Raw genomic sequence first — 12,103 nt, 5'->3', positions numbered from 1 at the left:
GACCGCTCTATTTAAAAGAGGATCCTTGGAGACGTACCCTCCGGCTGAGCTTTCCCCTATCCTTTTTTGCTTTACAGAAGCACCATTACCGAGAACTGCCCCCCGAAGTGCAGGAGACGCTGGGCTCCATCCCAGATGATTTCGTGTGTTACTTTACAGCTCGTTTCCCTCACCTGCTCCTACACACCTACAATGCTATGCATATCTGCTGCCAAGAAAGACTGTTTCAGCATTACTATCACCAGGACTCTGCAGAGCTGAGCCTTGCAGGAGACACTGTTTGAGAGGAGAGGGACGTAACTTTCTTCTCTGGGACCGACATTCCAAGCACAGGGCTGTGAAACAGGCCTACCATTAGCAGGGAAAAGTGGGATCAAAGAGCTGAATTCTCTCTCTTGGAAGAGATCAAGCTTCCAACAAGTGCCTTGTACCGCTGCCTGGGCTGGAGCAGGAGACGGGAGGAGCCGGAGGAGCGCGTGCTAACTTTAGAAAAGCAATGAACCCTGGTGATGGAGTTATTCCAAGGCAGTTTTCAGGACAGTGAAAATGGAGAGAACAAGCTGGATATAACCATCACCCAATATCCCTGTACTGTACGTGATTTTACAACTGATGTGTTTTACTACAAAGAATCAAAATACAGTGATTGAAATCATATAATTACTAGGGACCGGGATCTGCAAAAGGAGCCTTTCGGTTGTAGCAAATCATCAGAACCTGCCATTGCACTACTGCCACATTATGCATTAGTGATTGTAAAGAGAATCATTTATGATTATCCAAAAAACAGTAGAGAGAATGTAATTTCTGCTTAATCCGTACTACCCTGGAAAATTAGTCCCTCATACTTGAGCAGATACAATGAAGTTCTAAAAAAATACTGACTTGAAAGATCAGTTAAAGGTTTACTTTACCTACTTTAAAAATAAGCTTAATTGTTTAAATATCAACCAGTATTCACAGATGAGCTTGAACAGTCCTTGACTTAAATCACAGTATCAGAAAAGATCTACACAAGTAACTTCAGAAGAATACACTGATGGCAGCTGTGAGCTGCTGGGGAGAGGCTAATGATTTATCTACTGCAAGTGTTCCTTACTTTCTCATAAAGAAGGGTCGCCAGTTGCAGAGCCAAAGGTAAGACGAGTCTTGGCGAAAAGGAGCTAAATAGGAAACGACGAGAGATGTACAGAACAGTGAAATTAGAGGCAGTGGTTTTAATGGGTGCGACAAAACGGGAAAGGAACCCCATTTTCTGGCTGTATGGGTTGCCAATTCCATCCAAGTGAGCCTGTGCTTTTAAAGATGCAGTATTTCTTTTCATTGGCCCCCAAAGCTGTGACAAAGCATTAAGAGTGCAGGAAGGATGAAGAAATGCTGAATTTAACAGAAGTGGGGTGTTCCTTTACAATGTATTTATTTAACATATTTATATTTATTTAATTTTTACTACAAAGTAGTATCAAATCCAAGTGGTACAAGTATAAAGCATGCCAAATCATTCTTAATCGGTTTTGTGTTTATATTTAATCATATTATAAGGACTGGAAGAGGAAAGTGATACTGCATCTTTCAATGGAATTCATTAAAGGAGAGATTACAAAGTGGGAATTTGTATGAGTGTGCCATTGTGTCTTAAACTAATAACTTATTGACAGTAACGTGTATGATTGGGTACATACAGCTACTTTTCTGGAGCTACTTTACAGAAAGTTTTTTTCCTAGTTTTGCAATGTATGACAGCAATTTACCTAAGATGCCAGCTGTGCAAGTTACGTGTTTCTAAAGCTTGAAAAAAAAATGATGGTAGTTTTACCTAAGAAGATTCAAAGCCTATTTCATATTTTTGTACTTCTCATGTACAGTTCTTTTGTAAGTCTACTAAATAAAGACTTGTACTCGGATTAAAAAACCCGCAGCTGTTAGTGACAATGTGTGCCTGGGGAAACGGGCCGGCCTGCCGCCACGAGCGGACTAACAGCATTGAGACACAGGGCTGGGGACGCTGAGCAGGGGAAGAGGGTGACAAACCTCCAGCTGCACTGGGCCCGCAGCAGCCACATCCTGCCGTCGCCAGGGCCTGCGCAAAGCCGCTGTCTGCTTCTTGGCAAAACCAGGACCCTGGTGCAGGAAATACACATACACACACAGTTACATGCTGCAAAAAATTTTACTGCTGTGCAGCACAGATAACGACCATGTGGTTTACAGGAAAAAAAAAAACCCAGTCTGTAAGACAGGCGGAAGCGTGGAAGGCTGAGAGGGCACCTCCCTTCGCAAGTACCAGCACAGCCGTCCTGTGCCCCGGAGGATTGAGCTGTCACCGCTGCCCGTGGCCCTGCCGACCTCTTCTTCACGACTTACCTCGGTGAGCTGGAGGGAGGGAGGAGGTAGCTGATACAGAGGGCAGTAAGCAGGGTGGGGGTAGATCTGCCTAATACAAAAGAAACCAAACCCAAAAGTTAATACCCCAACAATCACGCCTGCCCAAGCACCCAAGGGACTCTCCCTAGGCCAGCGCCAGGGATGGAGGCACCACCCAGCAACAGCACTGCCAAGAAGGGGGTGGAGACTTGGTGACTTAACAAGAATGTTTATTTAAAGCAGCTCCCCGTTTTTTTATTGCCAGATATCAGTAGTACCATCTGTAAGAGCCCTGGCAGTGTGCTGCAGGAACACCTCTGCGGCCCAGACTCCCACCCGCGCAGCAGCCTGGCACGGCAGCAGGCTGGAGCATCTTCCCTCTGTCCCCCACCGCCTTTGGAAACACTTTCCTCGCAGGCAGGATCTGGCAGGACAGCACTGGAGCCCCGTCCCTTACCCAAGGTGAGCCCTCCCTGTGCCGGTCCTGCGTGGGGGGGGGGGCGGGAGGTCATTCCCAGCCTGGCGATTACGGTACCAGTAGCAGGCCGGGGAAAAGCGATGCTCCCCCCGCACTACCGCCCTCGCAGCTCTGCGGCCCCCGCATCCCACTGGGGAAAGAGCCGCTCAGCCTCAGTGGGGCTGTCTGAGCACCTCGAGGGGGTGGGGGGTGCGCAGACCCCTCCGCCCCACGGCTACATCCCTGCCCTGCCCACCCGGCTGTGCCCAGGCCCCCACAAAAAACCTGGCGGGAGCGGGGTGCCGCGGGCCCCCCACCCCATGACGGGGCTCTGCGGCCCCGCACCGTCCCCCAACACCGCCCCCCCAGTTTCTATTCCCCGTTAAGTTTCGATTTCCCGCGAAACGCCGCCTGACGTCAGCTGACGCCGCAGGGCGTGGCAGAAGGGCGAGCGGGGGGAGGGGCTGAGCGGTCACCGCCAGCCGAGTCGCCCTCCAGGCGCAGCGCTGGGGCGCGGGGCGGTGGCCGAGGCCCTGAAGGGCCAGTGCCTCAGGCACAAGGCGCCGCTCCGCCCCGGGAGACCCCCTGCAGCGCTGCCTCCAGCGGCGGGGCCTCAGCGCGGGAAGGACACGGAGCTGCCGGAGCGGGGCCGGAGGATGCCGGGAGGGCTGGAGCCCCGCTGCTGTGGGGACAGGCTGAGAGAGCTGGGGGGTTCAGCCTGGGGAAGAGAAGGCTCCGGGGAGACCTTCACTGCAGCCTTTCAGTGCCTAAAGGGGGGCCTACAGGAAAGAGGGGGACAAACTTTTTAGCAGGGCCTGTTGCCACAGGACAAGGGGTAATGGCTTTAAACTAAAAGAGGGAAGATTAACACTAGATATAAGGAAGACATTTTTTTATACGGAGGATGGTGAAACACTGGCCCAGGTTGCCCAGAGAGGTGGGAGATGCCCCATCCCTGAACCATTCAAGGTCAGGGCAGGTGAGGCGCTGAGCAACCTCACCTAGGTGAAGATGTCCCCATTGCTCAGAGCCCTGTCCCTTTTTTCTAGCATCCCCTATTCTCCCAGACCCAGCATCTCCCCAAAGCGCCACCTCTGTTGAGCTCACCTCATGCCAAGGCGTGGTCCCGGGGAGCAAGTGCTCTTCACCTTCCCTCCTTTACAACCTTTGTACTTTCAGTCATTGCGGGAGTCCCACAACTGCCTTTTACGCTGGCCGCACCAGTTCCTGCTCCTTTTACATGTGAATTCAGAGGCTGTGAGTGTCGCTGTTGTACCACCACGAGCTCCGTGGATGGAGCCGGCCAGGCTATGGCCACCTGCTGAACCAGCACAGAGTTGAGCTTTCACACTACAGTAAGAGAAACATCAGCACCACCATCTCCCTTGCGCTGTGAGCCATGCTGGCTAGTCCGTAGCTCTTGGATGGCTACTGTTGGCTATGGGAATCGATCGCAGATTTCTGCTGGCACGCTGAGCAGGCTTATTTAGCGTGTCTCCTCCGTAGCTGTATGGAACGGCTATGCCTGCGGCAGTCCATCTCTGTCCCCCTGAAAATGGAGCCTGAGCCAGGCAGAGGATGCCATATTATCAGGCCAGGACACCCCACCAAAAAAATAAAAGTCCAGTGAGCACTAGAACAGATGTGGAAAAAAAGAGAGGGAGGGGAAAAAAAAAAAAAAAAAGGGAGAGGGGGAGAGTATGTGCAAAAAAAAAAAAAAAAAAAGGTGATTAAAACAAAGGGAGTAGGAGGAGCAGGAGTCAGGGGAAGAGGGAGAGAGTGAAAGACAGGAATAAAAAGCAAGACATTACACAACCTAGGGGATACAGTAGTGTCCAGAGTGGCTGCTGGGCACAGCTCTCGGCACACGCTTCTCCAGCAAAACCCCTTCTCCTTCACACACCCATGTGTGTCAGACGCACGACTACCTGCCAGCACTCAGTGCAGTGTAGTGGCAAGACTAGGCTTTTAGCAGTACAGAAACTACCGTGGGCCAAAAAGGTGGGTTGGAAGTTGGGAAAAAAGAACAAATAAGTCAACTAATATAGGAATGCTAACTGTGAATCTGAAGACAACTATTTTTTTTCCCCCTCTAGGTTTTTGTTCATTAACAGAAGGATTTCCCTTGTCGAAGGCAATGGGTACGTATTGCTTTCAGAAAATTTGTACTTTATATGTAGCGATTTGCTTTTCAGTATCTGCATTTTAAGGGTTCACCTCCAGTGGGGAACTAATGGGTACTCTTAACATCACTTATGGTTTGTATCGATGCTATTTTCATTTAGGAGAAAATAAACAGACTCAAGTGGGTAAACAACCCACCCAAACCTCTCTAGTTTAGACAGCTCAGCCCCCGTCAGTTCCAATAACTTCATTACATCATTCGCTTCAAAAATCATTTTGGGTCATTTCCATTACTCCCTTTGAAGACAGTTTCCAAACCTCCTTCATGGCTTCCTGCTTCACCATAGTCTCATACCTTTGCTTAGGACTGCTTTTGATGAAGGTTACGGATGCTTCTAGTCATCAGAACTGACATATTTGAGAAGTTAAGACACAGTCCCTCGCTGTGACTGGTAGAAAGAAAACCATCTAGCCTTCAACATGGCCAGTTTTGCAAGGATTATAATGCCTTGTCAAGCACGTTAACATGTTTTTAGTTTGTATTACTAACACATAATTTTAACTTCTAGATTACAGAAAATTACCTGTGAATGAATGGAATGAGAATGATGTCAAATGTTGGCTAGAATCTACTGGAATCAAGAAAGAGTATGTAGAAAAACTATATGCGGAAGAAGTGACAGGTCCAGCGCTAATGGAACTGGATGAATCTTTCCTCAAGAACATAGGTATGAAGGGAGGCCAAATCCACATGTTAATGTGCAAGAGAAACAAACTTCTGCAGCTACAGGAAAATGCACAGCAAGCCAAGCATCCCAGCAGCAAAACGTCTGAGAGAACTGATGCACAGGCAGATCCAGTAAGACCCAAAAATGCCCCCCCTGAAGGAACTTCAGGTAGAGACAGCTGTGGTCCAGTAGATAAAACTAGCAGAGACAGCACAACTGCTGCGTCTGGCAAGAGGCAAAGGAACAAATCCCAAGCTCAAAGTACTGATGAAGTTTTAGAGCTCAGCAACTGTCGACCATTTAGAAGTCAGAATGCTGACTTCAAATATGTAAGAGACAGAGTTCTTGCTCCAGAATCAGGAGTCAATGATTTAATCACTCCTTGCCACGAATACAAATCTTTTACCATTGCTGCAGAACTGAACAAAAATCAATTGCAATCAAAATTTGCCTGTGAAGTGATACGATTTGCTTCGGCCTGCATGAACATTCGAACGAACGGCACCATACATTTTGGTATCATGGACAGTGTTGAGGGTAGGGGTTGGAAACACGGACAGATCATTGGCATAAAGGTCAAAGAGCGAGAATACTATGTTGATGCACTAGATTATATAGAAAAATGTTTTTCTGAAGATGTACAGGAAGTTGCAAGGAAATGTATTCACCCGCCTGTTTTTGTTGAAGTCATTTCAAAAGACTCTCAGGAACAAAGATTTGTGGTGGAGGTTGACATTGAACCAACATCCAGTTTAGTGAAGAACAAATGTTTTGAAGTCTATTTGCCAAAATACATTGAAAAAAGCCAGAAGGTGATCCTGACAAAAGAGCGAGCTCTCTATCAGAGACTAGGAGCAAAGTCTGAACCTGTAGAGCACAACGATCTAGTTACTTTTATTCAGGGCTTACAAAACAGGGATGCTCAAAGAGAAAATGCCGAGCTCTCCAGCACACAGGTACATAGAGAAATATCTCAAAATTTAGGAAGAAAGTTGTCAATTCTACTAAACGATGGCAAAAGCTATATAGACGATTCCCTACGCTACATCCTTGTCACAAACAGATGTGAAAACGATAATCTGAACAGTATCAACTTTTTAATGCGCTTGAACATTTTTTGTGTCTTTGACTTTGATGAAGATTCTAACGTGTCAGGACTGTATAGCAAGTACAAAGAACACCATACAACAAGGTCTTATTTTTTACAGGATTTTTCCAATGAAAGTAAGACTGGCAACCCTCCCACTCAGAAACATTTGTGCCTGTTTGATCAGACCAGCTGGATATTCTGCAATGGGCGCACTGACTTCCTTGGGGGTGAAAAGCCTTGTGATGAAATTACTTGGATTAGAACAAAAAAAAAATACCTTAAGAAAGCAATTACTCGTATCTGTGATGAAATCCTGCCGAAGCGGTCTTTCATTGTGCTTTTCCTGTTGCTATCACCAGTGCAGAAACCACTTGTGGACACTTTTCAGGAATTCTATACAGAGATGAACGGCACAGAGTACATTGTTTGCATTGCAGAGTCCAGAGAAAATTATGGGAAGTGGGCTAATCTAGCTCAGGCATCCTGCAGCATTGAGACTCTAGAACAATGCAGCGTTGTGGGTATGAAACTAAGTCACGTAGATGCCACCATTCAAACAATGCTGCCTTCTACAGCACAACCCAGACACCTGCCAGTTTCCACTAGAGGGCTATGTACACTTCCCTCGCTGGAAGAAGAGAAACTGTTTTCCCTAGAAATCCTTTGTGTTGACCAATGTGATGATATCAAATTAGATTTTTTGACTGAAAAAGAAATACAAGAAATAGAACAAAATTTTTACCAAGGGAGAAAAATAATCTGGGAAAACTTCTGGCTTGCTGATAAAAAACGCTGTGGGGAAATCATTGAACGTGAAGCATGTAAGGATGCTAGCAAACTCCTAGATGACATTTTACAAGGAAGCGGACACAACTGTTCTGTGGCTAAACTAAAGATATTTCACCATCCCGGAAGTGGTGGAAGCACAATATCGCGGCAAGTTTTATGGAAAAGAAGAAAGGACTTAAGGTGTGCTGTTATCAAAACCTCATATCCACCTGCAACTGTTTGTGAGCATGCACTTGCATTCAGAGAGTATGAAGAAAAAGACATCTGTCATTGTCTTCCTGTGCTCCTCCTGATTGAAGATTATGATGAAGACTATTTAGAAGAACTAAGGTATGAGTTAATGGATGCTGTATCAACTAGGAAAATTAATTCCCCCAGACCTTACTTCATCCTCATGTGCTGCAGACGATCCAATGACCCCGAAAGGCTTTGCAAGGCTTCTCCACTGGACACAGTTGCTGTCACTCACAAGCTGACGGACTCAGAGAAAACTCTGTTCAGAACTAAACTTGAAAAACTGAAGCAGAAAGATGTCAAGCCAGAATTCATACTTACTTTTGTCCTGATGTGTGAGGAGTTCAATGAAACTTATGTGCGAGACTTTGTAGGGCACATATTGCAAGGCATAGACCGCTCTTCTCGTGATACACGTTTGATGTGTTACGTGGCATTGCTTAATTTTTATGTACCTAATTCATATGTTTCACTGTCACACTGTGAGGCTTTTCTGGGACTGGGGGTATATACAGAAAGAATATCAAGAGCATATGATTTCAAAAGTCACTTAAGCGAACAAGCAAGAATGATTTTTATTGAGCTAAGGGAAAGCACCACCTATATTTCATCTGTTCAGATAATACACTGTCTGGTGGCAAAAGAAATTCTGCATCAGCTTTCAGGGAACGAACCTCAAAGTCAACTTGCAATGACACTTCTTCAGGAAAAGACCCTCTTTGGAAACAGATTCGGACGAGATGAATTCATAAAGTTCATAAGAGATCTGTTTATTCGACGTGATAAAAGAAGCAGGGGTGACAATACTGACACTCTTTTCTCCCCATTCATTGAACACGTCTGTAAAGCTGAAGACTGTGAAAAGGCTATAGCTATTTTAAAAGCTGCATATGAACTCCTTGGAAAAGACCCCTTTTTTGCCCAGCAGCTTGCCAGACTGCATTACACCAATGAAAAATTTAAAGATGCAGAATATTGGGCAGGGGTGGCAAAATCTCATTTGCCAAATGATTCTTACATTTTAGATACAGAAGGTCAGGTCTACAGGAGATGGTTCAGTTTCACTGTGGATAAAATGTCACAGGACGACATTCCTGAAAACATCATTCAAAAGATAGAGATTGCTCTTAAAGCTATAAAATGCTTCAGGGCTGCACAACAGGCTGCAAAAGCAGAACGTGACATTATGAACAATGCTGGCTATTTCGGAGAAGTTGAAGTAGGATGTCGTCTTCTTAAATTTCTGTCCATGATCCCTGTATTTCACAGAAGTCCAGAGGGGGAATATTCTGAGCTTGTGAAATACCTGATCACAGATTACATTCCTAAAGACATTGAAAAAACATGGGGAAGGCTTCACTCCCGCTTAAAAGGCTTACGCCAGAACTTGTACAATGCTCTGGAATGGATTTCAGAAGACCTAAGTTATTTCCAAACAGATAAAACCCATGAGAAGGAAGAGGAAGATGAAAAAGATGAAAAAGAAGAACAAGTTTATAATCCCAGAAAATGGCTAAAAAGACAGTCAGAGGTCTATGCCAAATTCTTCATCTCACCATCACTTACTGAGGAAAGCAACACCAGCCCTGAGAGCCAGCTGATGAGACGCATGAATATTTATAAGAAGGGTGGAGGTAGCGTCACTAACATCCTGTCATTCTTAACAGATAAGAAAGAGAATCGGTCAGCTGAAAAGCTAGAAGAGATTCTCAGTTTCTATACAGAAAACCCACAAAGGGACAGGCTGGAGGACAACGATTTGATCAATTATATTTTGTGCCACATCACATTATCATGCTTAGCACCAGGATCAGCCAAACTTCTTCCACTGCAAACTCTTCGTGACCTCAGTGTAAGATTTTTTAAAGGAAAAAGACTATTTCCAGCAAGCGCCTATTTTTTGCTCACCTTGCTGCACTGGCCAGATGAGGCATTAGACAAAGAGCCTAGTCCAGAAAAAGATGAAATTCTAAACTCAGCCCTTCAAACCCTGAAACGTTTATATGACATCAAGATGAAAGATGTTCCTACCAGAAAGAAAAGAATCTACACTCACTTTTTTCTGGGAAAAGGTTATGGCTTACGTAAGATTGTACACAAAACTAAAATTGATAAATTAATTAGTGGGTCCTTAGATGAGAGGAGAATGAAGTGGCTACATGGAACTGTATGGAATGTTGGCAAAATTCGTGACATTCTCAAAAGAGTTTCTGGCTGGACCAAGGATAGAAATTTATTTATACGTGGTCACGTGAAGGAATTTCCTATCCTGCCACTCCATCGTGATTCAGTGCCCCCTGGAAATGAAAACGTGACCTTTTATTTAGGCTTTTCATTTAATGGTCTTGTTGCTTTCAATATCGAGGTTGAAAATAATCTAACTGCCAGCAAAACACGAAGTGTTTAGTAGATTAACAGCACCTACTGTGCTTTTTGAAGACACAGCAACGAAATTGCCTATTGTCACATTTTAAAAAAGTGGACTGCACTGGCTGAACACCAGCGAGAAGATAACCACGAGTAACTACTACAATAAAGACCAAATATCAAAAAAAAGTTGAAACCTACTAGTAAAATATATCTTGAAATACTTTGGTACTTTTGGAGACAACAAAAGCAAGATTTCAAACTTAGGACAGTAATAATTGCAGTATTTACTTGGGGACTGGGGGGGGACGGGACACATGACAACTGTAACCATCACATTTTTGCTTCTTCCTGAATCAGCAACAAAAAGTTTCAGTGAACTTACACGTATGCTACGCTGGCTCTAACGTACTTCGCTCAGTAACACATACCATGTATGAAATACATCTGCCCATCAACTGCAAGCCAACAGCCAGTACAGAAGCACAGAGGGAAAGTAAGGAATTTTTAAGTTGCCTTTGCAAATATCAGGACTGAAAAAACAGGTCTCCAATTTTACATCGCTTGTACATTGCTTATCCAGGTAAATATTACAAACCATACTAGACAGATCTGTATCTGGGGAGGGGTGCAGAAACACGTGAGCAGTTAGATATTGATGACGTAAAAGATTATTTGTCAGCACTGTCATGATTTCATAGTCCAAACAATTCCTGCACTTGGTGAAGTGTTTTTGCAGTGTTATCCAAGAAACGTCCACACAGTACAAGACACAGGTTTGTCTGTTGTATATATCCATGCTTAAAAACATTCTTTGTGTAGCCTGATTTACTAATTTGAAAAATGCAAAGGAGTTTGTTTTCAACACGCTGTCTGCAACCATCCTGTCATATTAAGCTTCTACTAATAAAGCTGCCTGATATTCTTAGTTTCACATTGTTTGATACTACATTGTCACTAAAGTTTCCAGAAAACCTCTCATATATTTTAAGTTTTAAACTAATAAACAACCTCTAGAAGAATTAGCATTTCTACATAAGCTTAATTACCCTACCTGAAGATGTAGTTCTAACAGCAGCATGGTATGATTTGCTTTTCCAACTTCAGTCAAGATCTGGGCATAGCCAAAAGCTGTAAAAGGAATTGCAAGCCACTATGAATTCAGAACAGGATGAAACCAAAGATTATTCTACCTAGTCCAAACCTTCACCTGCTGACCTCTGGAAGCAGAAACAGCTTATGACTGCTGGCCAGGCAACGCTTGTATCTCCCAGGTTGAAGGCAAGGGAAGAAAGGAGACAACAGCAAAGTAGACTCGTGGGAAGGCTGCTCTTTTTTTGCCTGGGAAATCCAGGCTGACAGATTTCACCAGGGTTATGCAAATGCTTGTGTCAAGTTTAAGGTTAAGCACATGAAAGGCAGCTTTCCCCAAGGTGAGCTAGGGAAGTGCATGGGAGGAGGAAACCATGACAGCATCTGACCAGCAGCAGAGCTGGAGTGCTAGAACAGGACTTCTCTGTCCCCCACTCCTGATGCAGGGGCAAGGAGGGGGGTGTATGTTTGAAAAGTTAATAGGGGAAAGACAGGTTTCCAAAGTCTAGCATGGGGCGCAAGCATGGCTTCAACCCGGAGCAGAACAAGGATATGCAAACTTACTGAAAAGCATGGGAGCTGAAAGAAAGCATTAACTGCTTAACAGTTTATACAACCTGCTCAAATGCTGTGGTAAAAAGCACAGCTTCCCACTTCAAAAAGAAACTTACCATGAAAAATTAAAGCCAGAGGATTTGGCTAAGAGGGTTGTCTTGTGACTTCCTTCCTTCCTGTCTGCCTGCAGACACCTGACTTGGCCCCGCAGCCCACACCGCTGCAGACTCACCACTCTTTCCTGTGAGGCCTAAGTAGGGCTCTCGCTTTTCAAAGATACACATTTCTACCTCTTAGAAACTA

The 12,103-nt window shown here is 44.8% G+C and overlaps 2 protein-coding genes and 1 long non-coding RNA gene across 6 annotated transcripts in view; 2 read left to right on the top strand and 1 right to left on the bottom strand.

Moving 5' to 3' along the window:
- ERN1 (endoplasmic reticulum to nucleus signaling 1) overlaps nucleotides 1–1,912 on the top strand; it is a 37,857-nt gene extending 35,945 nt beyond the window's left edge. For both annotated transcript variants that reach the window (XM_063351719.1, XM_063351720.1), the window contains one exon: nucleotides 78–1,912. In XM_063351719.1, the coding sequence (XP_063207789.1) occupies nucleotides 78–284 (207 nt within the window). In that variant the 3' untranslated portion in view covers nucleotides 285–1,912. The remainder of the gene's footprint in view (nucleotides 1–77) is intronic.
- Nucleotides 1,913–2,016: 104 nt separating this feature from the next.
- Nucleotides 2,017–11,289, bottom strand: LOC134523170 (uncharacterized). Of its 2 annotated transcripts, XR_010073248.1 has the most exons (4): nucleotides 11,208–11,289; nucleotides 3,929–4,139; nucleotides 2,365–2,434; nucleotides 2,017–2,121 (listed from the first exon to the last, which is right to left on the bottom strand). It is a non-coding gene; the product is annotated as an uncharacterized LOC134523170 (long non-coding RNA). The 2 variants fall into 2 exon arrangements; XR_010073247.1 differs by lacking the exon at nucleotides 2,017–2,121 and having other exon boundaries at nucleotides 2,230–2,434.
- On the top strand, nucleotides 2,222–11,087 carry LOC134523167 (sterile alpha motif domain-containing protein 9-like). Of its 2 annotated transcripts, XM_063351718.1 has the most exons (4): nucleotides 2,222–2,368; nucleotides 2,630–2,826; nucleotides 4,918–4,962; nucleotides 5,515–11,087. In XM_063351718.1, exons 3-4 carry the CDS (start codon nucleotides 4,959–4,961, stop codon nucleotides 10,191–10,193), a joined length of 4,683 nt encoding a protein of 1,560 aa, XP_063207788.1. In that variant the 5' UTR covers nucleotides 2,222–2,368; nucleotides 2,630–2,826; nucleotides 4,918–4,958; the 3' UTR covers nucleotides 10,194–11,087. The 2 variants fall into 2 exon arrangements, with proteins under 2 accessions (XP_063207788.1, XP_063207787.1); XM_063351717.1 differs by lacking the exons at nucleotides 2,222–2,368; nucleotides 2,630–2,826 and having other exon boundaries at nucleotides 4,570–4,962.
- Nucleotides 11,290–12,103: the final 814 nt, after the last annotated feature.

The sequence above is a fragment of the Chroicocephalus ridibundus genome, chromosome 14 (genome assembly GCF_963924245.1).
Source record: "Chroicocephalus ridibundus chromosome 14, bChrRid1.1, whole genome shotgun sequence".
NCBI lineage: Eukaryota > Metazoa > Chordata > Aves > Charadriiformes > Laridae > Chroicocephalus > Chroicocephalus ridibundus.
This window is presented reverse-complemented; position numbering and strand designations above follow the sequence as displayed.